The 24,668-nt window shown below is 39.9% G+C and overlaps 1 protein-coding gene across 1 annotated transcript in view; it reads left to right on the forward strand.

Moving 5' to 3' along the window:
- The window catches only part of LOC306853616 (voltage-dependent T-type calcium channel subunit alpha-1H-like), a gene marked incomplete at both ends in the record, with an annotated part of 121,476 nt that overhangs the window by 40,357 nt on the left and 56,451 nt on the right, over nt 1–24,668 (forward strand). Inside the window, 3 exons of the mRNA XM_079391153.1 lie at nt 18,190–18,301; nt 21,054–21,187; nt 21,536–21,633. Of these exons, the coding sequence (XP_079247279.1) occupies nt 18,190–18,301; nt 21,054–21,187; nt 21,536–21,633 (344 nt within the window). The remainder of the gene's footprint in view (nt 1–18,189; nt 18,302–21,053; nt 21,188–21,535; nt 21,634–24,668) is intronic.

Genomic DNA, 24,668 nt, shown 5'->3' on the forward strand with positions numbered 1-24,668 from the left:
GGCGGCCACTCCACAGACCGCGGGCAGGGTGGCCACTCATGACCGCTCCCCAACCGGTGAGAGACACGTCCATCGCTAACGATAACTGGCGACACGGAGCTCCCAGCACCGGGCCCTGATTTAAAAACCAAGGTTTCCTCCACATGTCTAGGGCTCGCACACACCGTCGAGAGACCCTGATCATACGAAGTGGATTCCCCTCGGGGAAAATCCCTTGGTCTTGAGCCACCACTGTAGGGGTCTCATGTACAGCAGGCCAAAAAGTATCACATTGGACGCAGCTGCCCTCAGACCCAGCAGTCTCTGAAACTGCTTGACAGTGAGTGACTGGCCTTCTTTCACTCTCTTGACTGACGTGAGGATCGACACAATCCGAGCAGGGGAATGCATGCCTGCATCGTGGTCGGATCCCACACTACGCCTAGATAAGTGGTTCTCTGTACTGGAGAAAGCACACTTTTCTTGGCGTTCAGTCTCAACCCCAGCTCTTTCAAGTGTGCGAGAACGACACCTCGATGTCGAATCGCCAGCTGCTCCAATTGAGCTAGAATCAACCAATCGTTGATGTAAAAGTGCGGGGTGAGAGTGCAAGGCCAACGGGAAGAACCCGATATTGGTAAGCTTTGCCCCCAAAAGCAAACCGCAGGGACTTCCTGAGAGTGGGAAGGATGGAGACGTGGAAGTATGCGTCTTTTAGAGCTAACGTGACAAACCAGTCCTCGGACTTGATCTGTTAAAGTTTTGAGCATCTTGATCTTCAGTCTGCTGACTGAGCGGTTCAACTGATGCAGATCTAATATGGGACGCAATCCTCCATCCTTCTTGGTGACTATGAGGTACCGGCTGTAGAACCCGGACTCTCTTTCGTGAGGAGGGACCACCTCGATGGCCTCCTTCCTCAAGAGAGTACTCTACTTCTCGTTCCCTTACCAGAGCCTGCTCAGGGCCCACCTGAGTGGGATTCACCCCATTGAATTGAGGCGGAGGAGAACCAAACTGGATTCTGTAGCCTCTCTCTACAGTATGCAGGACCCATGGAGACACATTTGGCAATAGTCAAATAGTCTACTAAGGGAACCAGTCTCTCGAGACTGGCTTCTGGTGAATCCAGAACGGCTAGCTCGGTGTCCTGGAATGGCACACCGGCAGGAGACGGCCAAACTAGCTGCTCTAGAGACCCCCGAAGGGGTGGCGAGCCTCTCAGTTCCGCTACATTTCCGGGTGGAAGTAACTGAGAGAAGCGCTCGCTGGAGACCGCTGCGCCCTGGAACACGGCAGGGTTGGCAGACCGATCTCCCGAGGGCACTGAGGAGAGACGGGCACCGTGTAATGCGATGTACGCCGCTCTTCCCCAGAGGGGCCGGCCCTCAGAAGTCCTGGGTCATAGGCAGCAGGACGTTTTAGCCGAAGACTATCCAGCGAGAATGACGATCCGCCTTCTGCTAGAAGCCTTTGGCCCGGGAGCGCGACTCTGACTCCAATATTATCGGGAGTACGAGAGGTGATGCTCCCTAAATGAGGAGCTGGAACACGGTTGGGGCTGCTCCGCCCAGCAGCCCCTGCTGATCACCTCAACCTCCTCAGAGGAAGAAAGGTAAAGCATCGTGTTCTCACTCGAGAAAAGTCCCAAGAGGCTCCTATATACACATATATGTATGTGTATACATATATATACACATCTAACTTCTCCTAGTTAGATGAATACATCATTTAATTCCTCAAAAATTAAATGCAGAAAGACAACCAGACAAGTGAACACGGTCTGACATGAAAAGGATTCATAATAAGAATGAGAATGACGTAATGCACGCGGTCGCCTCGGCAATGCGTGCTGCAACAGCGAGCTCTCACTCAAAGGGGAAGAACCGCACCGCAGGCTTCCAGCCCCGAGCGAGAGTGCTAGATCTGGGGAATGCAGGTGGAGATAGGGCGAACCCGTCTCCAACCCATCCGCCAGATCCATGTTGCGATCCCCGCGATCTCACTCGCCGCCATGCCTCAGCAGTGGCTGACCGGAACCACGAGATCTTACGGCGGGGAGAAGCACAATCAGCCCTTTATCTTAGAGCTGACAGCGCGAATAGAATGATATTGTCATTCATAATATGCTTGTGCAAACACTGCAGCTTTACAAAGCTCATCGACGTCTTTCACGTCCACCTCCTTGGAGGAAGACAAGCGGAGCGTGGAGCCCTCTCTCTGGGGGAAGAAACCGCGGGGCGCGCTTCCGAACACAGAGAGCGGGCGCTGGATCTGATGTGAAAGGAAGAAGATAGGGGCTCGCCCGTCTTCATCCCCTCCACCTGATCCATGTGCGAGCCCCACGATTGCAGCCGCCGCTCTGCCTCGGCAGCTGCGGGGCCAGCACCGTGAGTAACACTCGCAAAGGCTCCCTTCTCGAAGAGAGCCCTCCGAAAGCGAAGCGTGCGTAGCGGAAGCCGCTCACTTCCTCGAGAGCCGACTCCGCATGCATTCTCGCCCAGGCAGACCGCGCACAAACTGTGTGTATGCCCGCTCGTGATTGTAGTGAGAGCAGGGAGGAACACACAGCTTGAAGCGTGATCCGAGATCACCCTTATGCTTTGATTTACTTGTGGCCTTGTGCATAGTGCTTTTTGACAAACAACACCAAATAAGACTCACAAAACAAATATCGGACTGACAGACACACAGAGCGCTTGTGTAATGGATACTATAATGGAGTAACAGAAGATAGACACATTAAAGACAAGAGCATTGTAATATCTCTTAAGGTGTTTAGCTCTCCATCTTGGATGTTTTTTTGGGTCTAGACTAATCCAATATTAGACAGCATAGGTTTGTAAGAAGGGAAGCAGCTGAACACTTATGCGTCATCCCCGAGGCGGACAAATGTTCCTGTGGAGACAACCAAAGAGGAAACAAATCTTATTATTTTTCTCTGTGCTCCCTCTTTGTGGCTCCTCCTTATATCTTTTCTTCTCTTGTTTGAGAGTGGGGTAATTTCAACCATGTCCTTTTCTTTGCTGCAAAAAGCATGAGATTACTGAATCTGAGGCATTTAAAAGTGCAGATAAGTGAGACGAATCAAAGGAAAATTTTAATGTTGCAGTACTTACTGGCTGTTTACAGCTTGTTTGCTACAGTCTATGTTTGTGTGGACATCTTTAAAACCACTTCATTATAATCCTGATGGCAAGTATTGAACAATATCCATGGCTTTTAATTTTAAATACCGTAGATGTATTGTATTGGCATTAGCTGAAATAGCAGATTTTGAATGCTAAATTGGATTACAATAGACTGTCAAATAGACAGAAATATATAAATTTGCTTATTTACAGGGTTGGACAGAGATTTTCATTTTCGAGTACACTCACTATGATATAATTACTGAACTTATCTTGCTATTTAATCCTAACATTGCCAAAATCTCAGCTAAGAGGCCTGAGAACAGTTTTCTAAAGGTTATCAACACATATTCCTCCAGTAATGTTAATAGAACATTTGTCTTTAATAATGTTCTCAAAACTTTAGCACAAAAATGTAAAAGTTATTTATGCTTTGTTCATGGAACATTTTGTTGTTGTTGTTTTTGTTGTTGTTTAAATGTGAATACTTGTTTCAAAATGTCAGAGACCATTCAAAAGTAAGGTTCCCATAATGCTTGCAAAATGGTTCAAATGAATGTTCTTGTATAAGCAACAAAAACGTTTTTAACACATTAAAAAACAGGCGTTTTGAACGTTCAGAGAACACTCAGAAATAATGTTTTCATAACTTAATGGGAACATTATATAAAAATGTCTTTAGATGGTAGTAAATATGTTAATTCAACAGTACAGTACTCACAGTATAATAATTTTTTTTAATTAGTAAAATAATAAAAGTAAGTAGCAACAGATTTGTTTATTTAAAAAAAAGGTGGATCCAAATGCTCTAAATATTTATTTAAAAAAAAAAGGTGGATCCAAATGCTCTATATGTTTATTAAAAAAAAGGTTGAGTCAGAAACGTTGTTTGGATTTTATAACTATAATCACATTAATGCGAGATTAAGCAACTGCTTTCAAAAGGATTGCCAGTGAATGTATATTTCATTTAGCTTATATCAATGAAAGCGAAGCCACATTTAAGAATTACCTGGGATTTCCTTTTTTATGTTAGTAGTGCTTAGTAGTGCCTCAGATTTGCTGCTTACTGCTTACAGTTTTATTTCATATATCTCTTGTCAGTCAATGTCAGCGATATTCATTTACGCAATAAATTCATCTTGCGCGTTAGACATAAAACAACAGCACTGCATCTTCTCACTCTCTCTAGTGGTAGTAGTCTAGGTGGGCTGGATCTCAGATGCTGGCCTAGGACTTTAATGATAAAGTGTCAGTCTGTGATTCCACTCTCTGTTCCTGTATAAATCATTTCTCTGTTGGTGTGTCACACCGCAGATGGTCTGTCCCAGTCAAAGGCTATTCCTGCTGTTACCAAGCAACCAGAAAACTATAAAACAGTGTCATCTGAAAGCCTTTTTCATAAGCAATGTAATCAGTGCAATCAACAAGAAGTATGTTGGCTGTCTCTGTTGTCTCTGTTTCTGATAGCCTTTTTCATTTGCTGCACAAAAAGGGGCATCATGCACCTTTTTTTAATTTATTTTTTTTAAGGTGGCACAAGCGGCACTCCTAAAGATAAGACGTGTCCAAATGAGAAATAAATAGTAGTTATTTACATAAGTGTAATACACAAAAGTATAGTGATACAGATTTTGTTAACACATTGTATTCAGCAGAGATGGAATAGTGATCAAAACTGACAGTAAAGACTTTTACATTTTTAGACACTTTTAGAAGTTGGATATGCATTGTGCTTCTGATAGACTGTACACTTTATTTGTTATTTTAGAAGTGTGCCAAACACCAGCCGCTGTTCACTTGCAGTGTCCATGAAGTTTGAACATTGGAAAAACTCGATAACCTTTTATTTAACGTCACCGTTGTGTCTGTTTCTTCTCCCGTTTGGCAGGGGAGTAATAATCCAGATTACTATGCACACAGCTGGCAGCAGCTGCAATTGTTCAGCTGAAATAAACGGCATCTCAGCTCAAGGACACAGTGGAGGGGCACCACACAGGGCTTGTTGAATTGCCACTGCACGTCCTCTGTAAACAGACTTTGGTTTAGCGGAGAGGACGACCGGTACCTTAGCGAAGCCAGCTGTCGACTCGGGGGTCTGCTATAATTCCAGATGCTTGACTATTCCTGAATAGCCCAGGGCTCTCGCACACGTCACACATGTGCGTTGAGTGCTCTGACTTTCACCATGGCCTGCTCTCTAGATCATTCTCACTGATGTGAATCTACACATGATGTATACTGTAGGTGTAGAGCAGCACATGCCCAAAGGGAACGTCATGATAGCTTCAGTACTGCACGTAACGATTTCAATCCTCTGGAAAAAAAATTGGAAAAATGAGAAATGTGAACCTTTCGTGAATAATGTTCCCTGACTCTCAGATGTACGCTGCATTCAGCTGAATGCTTTACCATGGAAGATGTGAGCACTAAAAAATTGCATCTTTCTTCAAGGAAACAACAAGGTGCTAATTGTTCTCTTTGGTAGAATAAAAGCACTTCTTTCAGGGATTGATGGTCTGGACCTTTTTGCGCAACCTCTGATTATAACATGATTTTTGTAATCTGATATTGTTATGCTGGATAGGAGACACAGTAATTGATTTTTAAAGACTGAAAATGTTATTCCAAGAACCATGGCGCTGTGGTAATTGATCTGTTTTTGGTAACTGTCCGTACAGGCAGGTCTTTTATTTAGTTGAAGATGTTTTCAAAAGGGTTGCCAGGTTTTGTAATTTATTGACCCTGTGGACAGCTGTTTTGAAAAGTGTGTAGTGGGCAGCACTGGCTGAAATTTGCAGTGGTTCCTGTAAAAGGTTTTAAAGGGGTTTTAAAGGGACATGATAAATCTAAATTGTCTTGATCTTTTGGCATATAAGGGTCTTAGTACCATTAAAACATCATGTAAGTTTCATAGCTTAAAACGTCCTCTTTCATCCGAGGTGAAAGGTGATGTCTTTGCATAAACACTGCCTCCAGAGCAAGACATCAACGAATAGTCTTCTTCTCACCATAGGCCCCGCCCACTGGCATTCAGTCGCTTAACGGCTTGACAATTGACAATTGAAGGCAAGTGTCGTGTCAAGTCAAAAGCAAGTAAAAATTACAATCTTGCTAAACTGGATAGAGTATAGAGATGCGCATTCGCTTTCTCTCACAGTCTACAAGCTTCAGTCTGTCGTTAATTAAAAAAAAATTTTTTTTTTTTTTAAATGGCCGATTGTTTTGTTAGATACGACCCTTATTTCCCGGCTGTGAGCCCTTTGAAGCTGCATTGAAACTGCAATTTGGACCATCAACCCATTGATCCTTATTGAAGTTCACTATATAGAGAAAAATCCTGGAATATTTTCCTCGAAAACCTTAATTTCTTTTTAAATGAAAAAAGAAAGAAAGACATGAACATCTTGGATGACATGTGAGTGAGTAAATTATCAGGAAATTTTAATTCAGGAGTGAACTAATCCTTTAATACCTAATTTAACGAATAATGCATGAATTGACCTTTTGCCCTTATCCCACGCTGCACTATACAAGCTGTATCAGTGCAATTTGTAAAGAAACTTGAGTTTTTGTGTCACTTTACTATGTTAGGAGTGACTTTGCCTGTCAATCAAATGTGGTGACCTCTATTTTCTGCACACAAAAGCATTCACGGATTCTGGTTCACCAGTGGCTGATAATTTGAGTTTGTCTTTGCTCCTGGGACCCTTTCACCTTATTGTTCCTGCGGATGAAAGTATTTAGCAGCACGTTGTGGAGACTAAGAGGAGTGATGATGGTTTGGATGTGATCAGCAGGTTTTCTTGCAGTACAGCTGGCCTGGTGCTGTTCTCAGATCCTCTGGATCTGTCGTGGGAATTCAGCCACCTGACAATGATAAATGCCTCATCTCTTGCAACTGCATTCTATAAACCGTTTACCTTTACTTCTATCCAGGTCTATGATCATTAAAAGCCACTCAGTTTGTGGAATCTGGTACTTTGTCATACTCCAAGCTGAAAGAGTCAGCTTGGAAGGAGTTTCTGTACTACTGTAGTTTATGCTGGTTTGTGATGTCTTATACTGGTTACTGCTGACATCTGGCTAATTCCACCGCTGGAGAAACGGATAATAAAGAGGTCAGACCTTCAGCAGTATTTAATGTAAAGGATTAATGATGTTAAGTGGTGGTGAATGGAGAGCACAGGAAATGAGAATGAGATTATCTTATTTCTAAGAAGCCGCTTACAATATCACAGCCTGATACATCTACTGAAGCAAGAGGGCTTTATTGTATTTCAAGGCCGGGACCCATTCCCTCCCATCATTATCAGAATCAGAATCAGAATCAGAATCAGAATGAGCTTTATTGGCCAAGTATGTTTACACATACAAGGAATTTGTTATAGTGACAGAAGCTCCACAGTGCAACAGAAGGACAGTAACAGGACAGGACACAGGTAATGAAACAAAATAACAGGAAATAGCCAATGACCAATGTACAAAGCAGCAAAAAAAAAAAAAAAAATACACAATATATAATATATAATATAGGCGACTATGTATGTACAGGTCAAGTATGTGCAAATTAGAAATGAGAAAATAAAATAAGTGAGTGTGGTGAATGGATAATGTATTAGTTGTGTGTTCTACGTTTATTTATTGAGTGTTCATGAGATGTATTGACTGAGGGAAGAAACTGTTCCTGTGTCTGGTCGTTCTGGTGCTCAGAGCTCTGTAGCGTCGACCAGATGGTAAAAGTTCAAAGAGGTTGTGTGCTGGATGTGAGGGGTCAAGAGTGATTTTACCAGCCTTTTTGCTCACTCTGGATAAGTACAGTTCTTGGAGAGTGGGGAGGGTTGTACCAATGATTCGCTCAGCAGTCCGGACTACCCTCCGTAGTCTTCTGAGGTCAGATTTGGTAGCTGAGCTGAACCAGACAGTTATTGAGGTGCAGAGGATGGATTCGATGATGGCGGAGTAGAACTGTTTCAGTAAGTCCTGTGGCAGGTTGAACTTCCTCAGCTGGCGAAGAAAGTACAACCTCTGCTGGGCCTTCCTGACAATGGAGTCAATGTGAATATCCCACTTCAGGTCCTGAGAGATGGTGGTGCCCAGGAATCTGAATGACTCCACTGCAGTCACGGTGCTGTTCATGATGGTGAGTGGGGGGAGAGCAGGGGGGTTTCTCCTGAAGTCCACGATCATCTCCACAGTTTTGAGCGTGTTAAGCTCCAGGTTGTTGAGACTGCACCAGACAGCCAGCTCCTTAACCTCCTGTCTGTAAGCAGACTCGTCACCGTCCTGGATGAGGCCGATCAGTGTGGTGTCGTCTGCGAACTTCAGGAGCTTGACAGAGGGGTCTTTAGATGTGCAGTCGTTGGTGTAGAGGGAGAAGAGCAGTGGGGAGAGTACGCAGCCCTGAGGAGCTCCAGTGCTGATGGTTCGAGTGCTGGATGTGAATTTGCCAAGCTTTACTAACTGCTGTCTGTCTGTCAGGAAGCTGTTGATCCACTGGCAGACGGAGGTGGGGACGGAGAGCTGAGTTAGTTTATTTTGAAGGGTTTCCGGGATAATGGTGTTAAAAGCAGAGCTGAAGTCCACAAACAGGATCCTCACATAAGTCCCTGGTCTGTCCAGATGCTGCAGGATGAAGTGCAGTCCCATGTTGACTGCATCATCCACAGACCTGTTTGCTCTGTAGGCAAACTGCAGGGGGTCCAGTAAGGGTCCAGTGATGTCCTTCAGATGAGCCAGAACCAGTCTTTCGAATGATTTCATGGCTACAGACGTTAGTGCCACAGGTCTGTAGTCATTAAGTCCAGTAATTTTGTGTTTCTTTGGGACGGGGATGATGGTGGAGCGTTTGAAGCATGAGGGGACTTCACACAGCTCCAGTGATCTATTGAAGATCTGTGTGAAGATGGGGGCCAGCTGATCTGCACAGATTTTTAGGCAAGCTGGTGACACACCATCTGGACCAGGTGCTTTCCTTCTTTTGTTCTTCCTGAAGACCTGGCACACATCGTCTTCGCTGATTTGAATTGTAGGTGTGGGGGAGAGAGGGGTTGCTGGAGGTGTGAATGGTTGTGTGGAGGGGTGTTCTGGGCGGGTGTGGGGTGATCGTTCAAAACGACAAAAGAACTCGTTTAAGTCGTCTGCCAGGTGTTGATTCTCCAGAGTGCTGGGGGGTGGTGTTTTGTAGCTGGTGATGTCCTTTAATCCTAGCCACACTGAAGCCGGATCGCTGGAAGAGAATTTGTTCCTGAGCTTGTCAGAATAATTCCTCTTTGCCACTCTGATCTCCTTTTCCAGTGTGTATTTGGCCTGTTTGTACAAGACTTTATCCCCCTTTCTGTGAGCATCTTCTTTGGCCTGACGGAGCTGTCTGAGTTTGGCAGTGAACCATGGTTTGTCATTGTTGTAGAATAGATGAGTCCTGGTAGGAATGCACATGTCCTCACAGAAACTGATATAAGATGTTACAGTCTCTGTGAGCTCGTCCAGGTCATTTGCCGCAGCTTCAAAAACAGTCCAGTCAGTCAGGTCGAAACAGGCTTGTAAATCCCGCTCTGTTTCGTTAGTCCATCTTTTAACAGATCTTAATACAGGCTTCGCAGACTTAAGTTTCTGCCTGTAGGATGGAATAAGATGAACCAAACAGTGATCAGAGAGTCCTAAAGCTGCTCGTGGAACAGAGTGATATGCGCCCTTTATTGTTGTGTAACAGTGATCCAATATATTACTGTCTCTGGTGGGACATGTAACATGCTGTCTGTATTTTGGCAGTTCACGGGAGAGATTTGCTTTATTAAAGTCCCCGAGAATGATTAAAACAGAGTCCGGGTGTTGTTGTTCACTCTCTGTGATCAGATCAGCGAGTTTCTGTAGAGCTGTGCTCACGTGCGCTTGCGGTGGAATGTAAACACTCACGAGAATGAACGAGCAGAACTCCCGCAGCGAATAGAACGGCTTGCAGTTAATGAAGAGCGTTACTAGATCTGAACAGCACATCTTCTTTAACACAGTTACATCTGTACACCACCTCTCATTGATGTAGAAGCATGTCCTGCCGCCGCACGATTTCCCCGTTGATTCTGTGTCCCGATCTGCTCTTATCAGCTGGTAATTAGGCAGATGGATCGTGCTGTCCGGTATGTCGCCATTCAACCAGGTTTCCGTGAAACATAGAGCAGCAGAGTTAGAAAAGTCCTTGTTTGTCCGGGAGAGCAGAAGGAGTTCATCCGTTTTGTTGGGTAGAGAGCGGAGATTCGCCAGATGGATGCTAGGCAACGCCGTTCTAAATCCGCGCTGACGAAGTTTCACGAGCGCGCCGGCTCGCTTACCCCGTCTGCGCCTCCTGTAGCGTTTGACCAGAGCTATGGCTCCGCCAACTACAATGTCCAGCAAAACGTCCGAAAAATCAAAAACCGGTAGAAGATTTTGTGGTGTGTTCTGCCGAATGTTCAGCAGATCATCCCTGGTAAAGCTGATCTTATTTGAAAAACAAAAAACAGGAAAAACAAACAAAAACAATACAAACACTGAGGAGCAATGCACAATAGCTGCCATCAGCGGCGCCATTTTGTATCCATTATAGTGTCATAGTTCATGAATAGAATGCTGAATCAGTGTTTTTAAGGCATGGGATCTGCTGTCTCCATTAAACTCTCCCCAAAGTTCCTTTAAGGCAAGTCATTTCACTCAGGGGCCATCTTGTTAATGACCTTGGTGGCTAGTTCCTATGTAGGTAATAGAGATTCATCCACAGCTCCTATCTACTTGAATGGAAGATGTACATGTAATCTTGACAAATAGTTTTGCAGATAACATGTATTCCATTAGCATACATGTTTTTTTTTTTGTTCTACAGCTGCGGGCTTTTCCTCCGAGGACGTAAGGGAGGCAGTGCCTCTTCAAAATATTGGATGAGAAAAGAATTTGCAGTACAAAAATAAAACAACACCCCTATTACAAAATATAACATTAAAAAGTGTATAAATCACTCGTCTTCTAAAGAAACAATGTTCAACAGCGACACCAGCGGGAGTCCGTGTCTCTCACCTCCCCTGAGCCCATTGACTTTTAACAGACCCCCCTAAGCGTGCCGTGACTTTGGTGTGGGGGTAATTGAGAATGAATGGGGGAAAGTCATGTGAGAGGAGGCAATGCCTCCATCGCGATATGATTGGATATGACTGGTTATGTTCAGCCGTGATTGGTTCATTCATGTGATAAATCCCACCTCCCGCATTCGTGAATCAGTCTGAATGAACAATATAATGGTGTTAATGGGAAGACTAATTTTAAAAACTAAGTAAACAATTCACACACTTAGATATAACCACTTTGTTACATCAAAGTAAGACTTAAAATGACATGAAAATACAATCTGTTGGAGGTCTTAGTGACTAATCAGCTTGGTGAAATATAAGGTAAATCTCCGTGTCTGTGACCAATATTTACAGAGCTTTGATGACTAATTATCCAAAAAATTGAAAAACACTAACTTGATGAGATTCATACATGGCTTTAATAAATAGAATATTGATTAGTATATTGTTAATGAAAAAATATAGAATAGATTTTTTTCTCTTGTTTATTTAAGAAAGCAATATTGTTTTAACTGGTTATCAAGTTGCATTTTTCCTCAGTATGATGTTCCATCCTGTCCTTTTGTAATAACTTAAAAATCATTATGCAGGAAATGACCATGTTTGGTGGAAAAACAATAGCTCATACATGAATAAATATATAGCAATGGATTGTAATCTATTCTGTGATGGGGTTTTTTGGTATCCTGTTTGACAAAAAAATATCTAAAATGTATCTACATTAATTTCCAGTTGTCACCCTCATGTAAGCTACTGTAACTCTCAATCTCTTTAACGTCAGCTCATTATTTACATCCTATTTGGAACCCCGTCAATGTTTTTGCCATTGTGTAAATCAAGTTAAACTCAATAATTAATAAGCCTTAAGTGCCTGAGTTTGACCAGAGAATAATTCTGTTGGTACATTTTTGAATAAATATGAATTACAAAATTACAACACAAGCATATTCTTTGTATTCATATACTGTAAGTCACAGAGTTCCAAAGCTACTGCATAACAGGAAGAGCACAACAATATTGTGTCTGTCCCTAGGGTTTAGACCCTCTGACCCTACTGGAGAATATTATTACAGACTGCCTTGATTGAATTTGCTCTCTGCTAATGAACACACAGCGGATGGGAGAACTGCGTCTCCACTTGCATTGTGATGAGTTGGCTGAATCAGAAGAACCCGATCACCCTTGTGTCAGTGGGGTCCATTAGTCTAGGTGGCAGGCTGTGACAGTCTTCTTGGCTTAATCAATGTGATGGCTTCATTAATCCTTTTCTCCTAAGATAGCAACAAGCAAATAATCCAATTGTTAGCAGTGACACTGAATAGTGAGACTTCCCGTTTCTGTTGCTCAGAGTCCTTTTTTTAAAATCATCATGATACTGCCAAGTAAAGTCAAGTCAAGTCAAGCCACCTTTATTTATATAGCGCTTTTAACAATGTAAATTGTGTCAAAGCAACTGCACAATATCAAAAAAGGAAATAGTGTGTCAATAATATAAAGTGAAAAGATAAAAAAAAAGATTTTCAGTTAAAGGCATTTCATTATTGAATTCAGTGATGTCATCATCCAGCTCAGTTCAGTTTAATAGTGTCTTTGCAATCAGGTCGACGATATCACTGGAAATGAAGTGTCCCCAACTAAGCAAGCCAGAAGCGACAGCGGCAAGGAACCAAAACTCCATCGGTGACAGAATGGAGAAAAAAAACCTTGGGAGAAACCAGGCTCAGTCGGGGGGGGGGGGGGGGGGGGGGGGCAGTTCTCCTCTGGCCAAACGAACCAGCAGTTCAATTCAAACTGCAGCAAAGTAAAGGTGAAACCAGAGCCCAGAGAAAACCCATTTGTTATTTTGAAGGGTTTCACAGAAAAGAAAACCTCACTTCAAGCTTTAACATTGTAGGATATTTTTATTAATAAAAAGGATGGGGTTTTTTTCTGTGTTGATTCCTTTTACTGTGCCAATATTAAAGCATTAATCTTTTTATTTGAGACAAAGGTTTTTCGGTTGCACTTTATTTTACAGTTTGCGTACTTACATCTACTTACACTGTTCTTGTGTACTTACCAAAGAAAGTACTGGTAATATAAGGTAACTAAATGGGGTAGGGTTAGGATTAGGGGTAGGTTTAGGGTTTGGGTTAGTACCTAGTTATTACCTAGTTATTATAATTACCTAGTTATTGTAATTGCATAAGTAGTATGTACATGAGGAACAGGACTGTAAAATAAAGTGCTTCCGGTTTTTCTGTTGTGAACAAATCTATTTGGTCAGTATTTTCTCTTCATATTAATTTGTAGATTTTAAATTCACTGACATTGCATCTAATTTTACTCAAAAATTACAAACCAAATATTCAAACATTTTGATATTTAAACTGTCACTTTTGAAATGTGAGACTAAATTTGAAATAGCGTATGTACATTAAGAGTAATGTATCCAAAGCTTGGTGCAATAATGTAATATACAGTTCACTGAACGAATCTCTTTTTTGTGAATAGATTCAAAATATTTGATTCACTGGGAGAAATCAAAAGTGAAGCAAAAACTACTCACCTCTGCTAGAACAAGCTTTTCTGTATTTTTTACCAAACTGCCATGCTGTTATCATATCAGCAGCGATCAGAGAAAAGAAACAAAAGGAACTGCTGCTGATAATCTGAACAGCAGTGCCAAAAACCCACATTAGCACCTAGAATGTGTAAATGAACACCTCTGTTAATTATGTCTTATTACTATTGCTTTAATTGGCAACTAAATGCCTTATTTATTCAGCGACACGATGCCAACTGCTAGAATAACAGGGATTTAAGATCAAAGTGTGATTTCCAAACTCAATAGTTTTCCAGTGAGTCATGCATTTGCATGTTAGTGGGTTTCAATCAGGGTGGTAGTTGCGGCTTCCACAGAAATGCGATGCTGAAGGTTTGTTCTAATACACAGACACATTTTACAATGCAGCCATAGAGCAGATGTTCACAAGAGAGCGTGATAAAGGAGCCAGTCTGCCATGGCTGTGTCCCACTTAGTTGGCAGGATGAGCACTTCAAGGACAGACAATCTCTTGCACAAACACCGTTCCATCTAGCCATCAAAGTCGTGCAACTTTCCTGTGATGTTGCAGAAAGCCCAGTAAATTACTGCCATAAGCCCCAATACTAGAGCTGATCTGAAAACAATAACTGGAGGCTTTGGGTGAAAAAACACTCAGACGAGCCAAGTTTTCGGTGTTGTTGCTGTTTAGAGAATGAGTAAAAATAATGTAATGCCCTGTTCACAGTGATTGCAGTTTTATCACTGCAGGTCACCAGGTCGCTGTATTTTTGGTCGCTTGTAGGCGTTCATGCTGCTGGATGCCCTAATACCCATAGCGTTTGAAAGTATGTTCACATAGGAAATCTGTTGATGGTAAAAAAAATAATAATAATAAAAGAAAGAAAACAAAAATGTGTTTGTAAGGCAAGGCAAGTTTATTTATATAGCACATTTCATACACAGTGATAATTCAAAGTGCTTTACATAAAAGGAAGTGAAATAGTCATAAAAAAAAAATTATAATCACTACAATAAAAACAAGGAATTAAAAAAATTATAATAATGATCACAACAATAAAAACAAGGAAATGATCACAAGGAATGATCTGAAAGTAAAGTATATGGCTGTGAGTAATGCATCATGAACAAGATGAACGATTATCAATAAATGAATCAGACTCACTTATACAGACAGTATAAGTATAAGAATACAGACAGTTAAATCATATTGCTGTATGTGGGCAGAGACCAATCATATAGAAGAGTGTAATCACTCAAAATAACATTACGGAAATTGCTAAAATGAACCTTTACCAAAAACATTTGTTATTTCTCTACAAGGAAAATGGACCAGAATTATTGATGACTTATCTTGCACTTCACAGGTTTTTGTCAGATGAGATGCACTCTAGTATAAGAATGCAATACAGTTTTTTATTTTAAGGTCCAAGTTTCACTATTAACAAACTATGACTTTTGCCTCAATAAACTAATTTTTAATTATTAATGCTTATTAATAGTTAGTAAGGTAGTTGTTAAGTTTAGGTAGGATTAGGGATGTAGAATATGGTCATGCAGAATATGTGCTTTATAAATACTAATAAACAGTCAATATGTTAATAATAGGCAAGCTATAAGCAACTAGTTAATAGTGAGAAGTGGTCCCTATGCTAAATTGTTGCCCAGTTTTAATGAAATAATTTCATGCTTTTAATCAGCAAGGATGCTTTAAATTGATCAAAAGTGACTTTTACATCTATTTCAAATAAACTCTTCTTTTAAACGTTTTATTTCCCAAATAAAAAAGTATCAGTTTCCACAAATAATATTGAGCAGCAACTGTTCTGAAGAGTTGTGACACTAGACTGAAGTAACAATGCTGAGGAATAAATTGCATTTCAAATATTTTCAAATAGAAAATATTGTAGTATGTTATTTTAAATTATAATATTCCACAATATTGCATTTTTGCTGTATTTTTTATTAAATAAACGCAGCACTGGTGATCACAACAGACTTAAATATAAGAATATAGTAAAAGAGAAGAATGGGGTAATATTGAAGGAGTAGGTTGATGGAAGGAAAACAATCTTTTCAGTCTTTACAATGGTTGGGTTTCCATGACATTTTGCCTCCTCCCTTCAGTTGGCTCGATCGGTGGTTGGAAAAATCTTATTTTAGTAGTAATGCATTTCCATTTACCTTTTAAGGGGATGGATAGAGCGTAGAGCCGGAAAACTGGCTAGTTCCTTTCATGAGAATAGACCATTATTTATAAAGTGACAGATTATCAATTTAAGCCGCTCAGACTGTAGACCGTAAGTGGGAACTGTAGCGTGTCTTTCACCATGAGTTACCCTAACTGCTCTGTGTGCCCTTCAGGTCTCTTAACCTCTGGCATAACTTATTAAACTGCACTCCATTTCCCGCCTTTCCCTGGAGAGCATAAACATCTTTGAGTAAGTCAGAAAGGCCTGTGAAGTGGGATTTGGGACCTGGATCTGATTGGAAGCACGACTGAGACTTGATCTTCGGTCCAGCATCTAAGAAACACTAATCAAAGCATTCCACATCCTGATTTATCACGGTCCCCAGGGTGGCCACTGTCCATCTTGGGAAATCATGTCCAAGCCTAATTTTCTCCATTGTGTGCCAGCTGAATAGAAAATCTTCAAAGAGTGTTTTTAGTGATTTAGAGTGTTTTTCCGTCCGTTCTTTCTTCTTTACACCTTTTCTGTTGTTTGTGAAGCTCCGACAGAGGCTTGATGACTTAAAAATCCTCAGGGTTCATCATCAGCATCTGATTTCATTCACCGCTCCATTGTGAGGGAATACAACGTTACGACGCCCACAATCCGAAGCTCTGTGATGGCTTATGGAAATGAGCGTTATTCAAATTTCTCATTTGTGTCGCATAGCAAGTGTCCATCATTTGCCTCATTCAGATGAGCAGACCTGCATAAAACATGAGTCGCGAAGCCCTTGGTGTAACAAGGGTGTTATTTCAACCCTAAGAAAGTTGATTGTCTCTTTGAAGGGTTTAAGCTCAGATGTTTGTGTATGAGTCGGGCCAGATGATTAGAGATGATCTTGGGAACATGGCATCTGCAAGGGCTTGTGGGTGTAGTTGGTGCGTGATGTGTGACAGCCGCAGGTCATGATGGACACTTTGGTTGTGAACTTCAGTGTAACGGACAGTGCCGACGGAGGTGCTAATGGGTCATGCTTGGTGACAGCGGCAACAGCCGCTTGTTTCGGCCTCGTCACTGACAGCTCTTATACCATCTGGCATCTCAGACAGCGCTGGAACCAATAGTCGTGCAGCTGAAACAGACATAACCCTGTTCCTGTTGTACTCTCTAAATATTTCAGCAGTTAAACAGTGAGAAGAATATTTCATGCCTGCTTGGATGCTTGACATGGCTGCTATGGCTATATAGTTTATTGATGTCTCAAGCATTAGTCCTCCACCGGAGATAAAATGATGGAAAAGTTTTATAGTTACTCATTTGCAAACGAGTCTCTTATACACTACTTTATGGGCTCAGTACGATTTCTTTTTCGTTTGTTTGTTTTTGAAAGAAATTTAGCAAGGATGCATTAAATTGATTGATAGTGACAGGAAAGATATTCATAGTATAGTTTTAAATGCTGTTATTTTGAGTTTTCTATTCATTAAAGAATCCTCAAAGAAAGAAAATCATAGTCTTCACACAAATTTTAAGCATTACAATTGTTTTTAACATTGATAATAATAATAATAAATGTTTAACGAGCAGCAAATCAGCATATGAATAGATTGAAGAAGAATGACTGCTGTAAATTCAGCTTTGCTATCAAAGGAATAAATTAATCATAATTCATAAATTGGGTCTTTTAAAAGTAAATATTTTAATAATATTGTAATAATATTTCAATGTTTTTAATGACAAATTAACAAAAACCCTTGGTGAGCATGAAAATATTTTTTCAAAAACTGTGTGTAACATTGATTATTTTCTTGAAACTTAGCTTATACCCTTTCTTTTCATTAGTGCCTGTGGTTTGTTAAACTTTAAAGACACCTCCAGACCTTTAACTTTTTTATTATTATTTAAATTTACCTCTGTGTTTGTGTTTTCTCCTTGAGGAAACCAAACAACTAAAATTAAAAGAGAAAAAAAGTCAAACTTAATTTAGTTCAACTGTGAATAATAGGCTATGCACTTCTTAATCATGTTTTAGAAGTTTAATTAAAATTCAGTCAGAAGGAAGGAATGTTTTGCAATAATGTCCTTCAATGTTGTTAAACTCATTTGCTCTGAGCTAAGTATAAAGGATCGACAAAATCAATATGTGTTTATTATCTATGTATCTTTATGTTTTGTGAAGTAACAGTACTTTGCAATTGACAGAACACCATCCAGAAACAATGACTGTGTGATCTCTGTGATATATTCCCTTGACTCTTGCGCACATGGTTTGAGCATGTGAGCATGCTGGTGATTCTGTTGAACTGTGTGACTCTGGGCATGTTCCAGCCATGTGAGGACCTCAAGTGCCAGTCTGAGTGGTGTGTCGTCCTACAGGTAAGTCTCGCTCCATTATGCAATGAGAGAAAGCTTGTAATGTGATAATGTTTCTTCAAACGTCATTCCAAGATACAGTATTCCATAAAAGCATTTAAACACTTAACACTGGGGGTATTTCATTGCATTAAATAACATCAAACCATCAAATGCTGCTAGAGCTTTTCTCAGTACCAACTTCACTTCTCTGATGCATTACTTCAAAACAAACTAGTTTCAAGGTGAAGTTCAAGCAGGTGCGCTTGCAGAGTACTAGGCGTGCTTCATCACATGTTCTACTATGCTCCGTGTTTATTTTTTATCATTTGAAACCTAACAAATGTTTGTTTTTTTGTTGGTTTGCATGGCATTCATGCATTTTAAGAGTGGATCACAGATGTTATAGTTAAGTAAAACTGATACTAAAACCATAAAAGGTTACACTTTATTTCGATAGTCCACTTTAGACATTCTACTAACTATAAGTAACATTGTAACTACATGTCGACTTCATATCAACTAATTCTCATTAATTTGCAACTACATGTCTGCTAACTCTCAGTAGGGTAGGTTTAGGGTTAGTAGAGTAAGTTGACATACTTGCAAAGTTTCTAATAGTCAGTATGTTGTATGTTGTGGACCCATCAAAATAAAGTGTTAGAAAATATTAAGCAGACAGTCTACTAATACTCTAATAACTGCTGGTTAACATGTAGTTGCAAAGTTACTTACTGTTAGTAGAATGTCTAAAGTGGACTATCAAAATAAAGTGTTACCCCATAAAAACATTTTTGTTACTAGAAATAAGTTAAATATTAACTGAAGTGAAAAAAAATATTAAAAAGAAAATATGTAGATGTAAAAAAAAAAAAAAAATTTAAAAAACAACTAAACTACTTTAAGATTAAAATGGAAAATAAAAAAGTAATTCAGTTTTTTAACTAAAAATAATTGGATGAGATCTCCAAGTACTTTTTTGGTGCCAGTATTCACATCATCCCCGTTGGTCCTAAAGTGATTCCTTACCCTTTATTTTATTTGTTTATTTTATTATTTTTGTGTCCAATATCTGTTTTTAGGACTATCTCAGCACAGAGTTGGTGCTTCGCCCATTTTTTGTGGCACGCACCGGTTTAGAGGTCACTGGAACCTTTGCCAGATATCAGAGACTGAGGCATTTTTATCTAGTTTTGTAATTCTCTGTAATCCTGCCCACGCTCCCACCAAAGTGAACTGGGTTTTATATATGGTACTGTGGGAAATTTTTATGTCCAGAAGAGCCTGACATCAGCATCAGCAGGATTTAGATCGGGTCGGCTGAGGCCAGAGCTGAAAATACTACACAAAATGAATCATAGCTGATCCTCTCACTCTCTCCCTGTACACTGCTCAAATGGTGCCCAAATTTATATACGCACATTTAAAGTTCTCTGCCCATTTTTCATTTTTCCAGCGACAGGAACAAGAATCTGTACAGAGCCCATAAAAGGACTTAGTGATTGGGGAAAAAAAGAGACAGGAAGAAAAATTATACTTCAATGATGTATACTTTGGTGTGTGAACTTTAGTTTAGGGACCAATTCTCACTGTTAACTACGACTTTTGCCTCAATAAACTCCTAATTTGCTGCTTATTAATAATTAGTAAGGTAGTTGTTAAATTTAGGTATGGATACATCCGCAAAAGAGTACAATGTTTTTTTGAGGGAATGCACATTTTCTAGTCAAAAAGCTGAACTTTTGAGAGAGAACAGTAGCATTTTGCTAGAAAATGCCAATTTCTTTTTTTTTTAGGGAAAAGCTAATTTTTCTAAGCAAGATCTAGGTTTTTGGGGAAAAAGTTCTTTTGCGATGGAGAGCGAAATATTTGGGAGTGAAACCAGCATTTATTGAGGGACGCAAATGCAAAAGCATATATAAAGTGTTGGGAAGTAACTTCTTACATGTAATGGAATTACGTAATTTAATTACAAAATAAATGTAACTATAATCTGTTACAGTTGCTGAGAAAAAAATGTGTAATTAAATTACACTTATGAAAATGTTAACGATTATAAAGGGGGTTACATCTGATTATTTTCACACACACACACACGGATTTGATTGATTTCTTTCCAAAATTGCATCGACTGCTCTAAAATATGAGACACCAGCGTTTCTGGAGTTTAGGACACAGAATAGGACACATGCTTATTTAACTGTTCAACTGTTTTCTTTCTATTTTGGTTTGTGTATATGCTTTATTTTTTAAGATTAACTGTTTTTTTCCAAGGCATTGTTAGATGCCAGTGTTTCCTGTCATAACTATCCAAAGATTTGATTTCAAAAACAGTATCATAGCGATTAAATGATTTCTTGTTATGATTTTAAATCTGCATTTAACCTCAAAACAAAGTAAAAAAAGGTGCTAAAGTCTGATTTTGTGGTGGCTGTGCTTTAAAATTTAATTATTATAATCTTAGTGATGAAGGATTTTGAAAGTCTGACAGTAATCGGTGTTGAGTACTACTATTATCCTGCCTGGTTTAAATGTTTCAAAATGATAAACAGTTGAAAACATTCGTTAGAAATTTAGAAAAGTAATCAAATGTAATCAGTTACATTACTAAAGTAATTGAAATAGTTACACTACTTATTACATTTTACTATTTCAATCTGTAACCTATTGCACTTCCAAAGTAACCTTCACAACACTGTTGATATATATAATTGTTTAAATGTAGTAAAATGTCTGTCCTACTATGTGATTATATTAATGTGATCTGTGTCCACAGGTGTTTGATGACTGCATCTTCGCCTTCTTTGCTGTGGAGATGGTCATCAAAATGATAGCCCTGGGGATTTTTGGATCAAAGTGTTACCTTGGTGACACATGGAACCGCCTGGACTTCTTCATTGTCATGGCAGGGTGAGGAATCTGCCTTTTTTCTCAGTTGTCACTCATGCATTTAACCATTATCACCACGGTAAAGCTGGTCAAGAGGGACCTACCACTCGATTTGCAGGCCATCAGGTGGGAAATAGAATTACTGTGAGATTTCCCAGCGCTCTGATTCATTTACCATTTAAAAAACATTCCCCTTGTTGTTTAAAATGACCTTTAAATTGACAAGAGTGATCAATGCATGAAGACTTCTCTATTAAAACCTCTTTTCTTTCATTATCCTCATGTAAGATTGACAGAAAGAAAGGTTATAGAGATTGACCTTTAGTGTCTGATGCTTGCAGTATGTTTCCTCTACTCTGCTTTCTTCAGGATGATGGAGTATTCACTGGACGGTCATAACGCCAGCCTGTCAGCCATCCGGACTGTGCGAGTGCTTAGGCCCCTGCGAGCCATCAACAGAGTGCCTAGTAAGTGTAGATAAGCAGATGTTTAGATAAAATGGGGTATTTTTGGTGATTAATTGGTTTGAGATGGTTTATGTGCTTTAAGCCTCTGGTGATCTTCGGGTCATTTTGACCCAGAGAGGATTTTCTTTTTTCCAAAAAATAACGTTATCACACTGGGCTAAAGCTTGGCTAAACCTTGTTCACACAGGGTATAACAACTTCCCAAAATATTTTCCACCTTGTTACACTTGTGGTGTTCACAGTCAAAAATGACCAGCCTACAAAAAAGATTGTAAGATTTTCATTATACTACATTATCACCAGATATTGAATTCAGTCTGGCAGCTTGATTTCTTTCAATTAGGACAGATTTTGTATTTCTTTTTGGAACAGACTGCTCATAGGCCTCACTGATCTTAAAAAATTTGCACTTTATATCACACGATTGTCCTTTAATGTTTAAGCATGAAGTTTATTTTGAAATGCTTTTATCTTGAAAAAATGGAACAAAGCCACACTTCCCGGTCAAAAATGAACTGCCTATAAAAAATAGCTTTTTTTTTAAAAAAAAAAGGCCGGTCATTTTTGACCAGGAAAAACAAAAGTTCTATAGGGTTTTCAACATAGCACAAGGGCTATTTATCAACCAGGTTAAAGGGGTCATGAACTGAGAAATCTAAATTCCCTTGATATTTTCACATATACAGGAGGTCATTGTGCTGAGTGTCAGAACTCAGAACTTTCTTGTTAGTCTAAAAACAGCTTACAGTATATTGAAGCCAATCTGCAAAAAGACAGAAGATCAACACTGCTTCTAAATCATTGCCCGTTTAGCCCCGCCCACTGATTTGCGCAAGAGAATATTCTCACGATTAGTCACATGTCATTTACGTTTCAGGGGATTGGCTTAAAATGTGTCATATTTCAAATCGTACATTTCCAGGAAAATATTTTTCTCAACAAACAAGCTACTGTGTTCCAAAAACCAGCTTCAACAGCCTTAAGGCTGCTTTGACCTGGTTTTTCCAGCAGGGTGATCTTTAGTTGTGGATGCTGCCTGCCACTCAAAAGATGTTATTATGTGTCCTTTCATCTGTGATGAAAGAAGAAAACAGCTGCCTGATCTATGACTTGTGAAATAGAGATCTTCTCAGCCAATCACGTGATGAGCCTGTGTGCAGGAAAGACAACTTACAGAACACACTAGTCCATAAATTACCCAGCAGAACATGTCCCACAAACTGAGAGAGGCATATTTCTTCCAGTAATGTGCCTCTGTATGGTGGACTGACAGTTATATTTGATCTCTAGATCCTTGTCTATAAGAAAAACCACGAGTTAACGTGTCCCATAAGTCAAAGTTACCATAGTGTCCCCTCTCATTACTGTCAACAGATTTCTACACAGACAAAGGTCTGCTCAAAAGTTTGTTCTTTTCTTTCTGCATTTGATTAGCAATACAGTAAATAGTAATGTTTAAATGTTTTCTATTGCAATACATTTTCAATTGTATATTATTCCTGTGCTGGCCGTTATTACAGTCTTCAGTGTCACCCAATCCTTTAGAAATCATTCTAATATGCTGATTTTGTACTCAAGAAATACTTTTTATTATTATCAGTGTTGAAAACCGTTGTGCTGCTTAATATTTTTGCAGAGACAAAAGAAAAGCATTCCCTAATATTTGAAATCTAAATGTTTTGTAAAATTATACGTCTTTACTATCTCTTTTGTTTGATTTAATGAATCTTTGCTGAATCAAAGTACAAATTTCTTGAAAACATGCACAGTATATGTACATAGATTTGTATATTTAGATGTAGGTAGTGTATATAGAAATGTATGTAGTGAATTTCCCATTTGTTTTGTAGCATTTTTGGAGAGAAAACATTTTAGTTCATCTGTGAATTTCATCAGGCATACACTCTAAAAAATGCTGGGTTAAATACAACCCAGCGCTGGGTAAAATATGGACGAACCCAGCAATTGGGTTACTGCCCAGAAGGTTGGGTATTTAACCCAACTGTTGGTTGAAAACAACCCAGCATGTGTTCTGTCCACTATTTACCCAGCACTGGGTTGTATTTAACCCAGTCTTTTTTAGAGTGTAGAAATGTCAGATTCCCTGGTTAGTGCACTTACTACTAAACTAGGAGATGGATTAAGACACACCCCTGGAGCGAGTTGGAGATTTAAAGTATGAGTAAGTCTGCTCCACCACATCAGCTTTAATGACTCTGCTGTTGCCCAGATGCAGGATGAGATACCATGATTTACTTGTCTCGGTGGAGTGTTGCCGCCAGCAGAAGTGCTTTTAGTATGGAATGATATTACGATTCTCTGGAGTGAATTGTGGATGTTAGTTGGAGTGTATGTGTGCGTCTATGTTATTTTGTTATTGCTGACATGCCATTTCACACCTGAAGCTGTAATTCAAATACCATGCTAGAAATGTTTGGCAGAGCGATTCTCTATCTCTCATCTCTCTGTTTACACAAGAGCGAGTTAGCATGTTCATCCACTTCCACTATGTGACCACACGTATCTCTAGGGGGCTCATTAAAGTGTCCGAGCGACGCTGTGGCTCCACACTGTCTTTGGTGGGAGGGATGCAGGCCATCGAGGGGATATCCACACTCAGACAGACCAATTTAAGGCCTCTTCTCTCCATATCATACATTTAATTACATCAGCCTCACACACCCACCTCAAACACATTAGTCACTCGGATCCACCAGTTGCATCACTCCTCTCTGGGAGAGATGATGATCTCACAATGATGTTTGCTGATGTTTTTATGCTTTTGCAGCAAGTTTCTTTTTGCTGTTTTTCACCATTGTTGTGTCATCACAAGAAAGCAGAGTGATAGACAGGACTGATTCATGTGAAATAAGTATGAGTATCTGTAGGTAACAAGGCATTCATTACGCTTGAGATATCCTGAACGCTGATGCTCTCGGGCTTATCCATTCTGACAGTTTTAGTGTGTCACTGAACACAGTTCACACCGGTCGGTCTTGATCACTGGGCCATGTGACAGTGACACCGCTGATTTA

This window comes from Barbus barbus (assembly GCF_936440315.1).
Source record: "Barbus barbus genome assembly, chromosome: 3".
NCBI classification, from domain to species: Eukaryota; Metazoa; Chordata; class Actinopteri; order Cypriniformes; family Cyprinidae; genus Barbus; species Barbus barbus.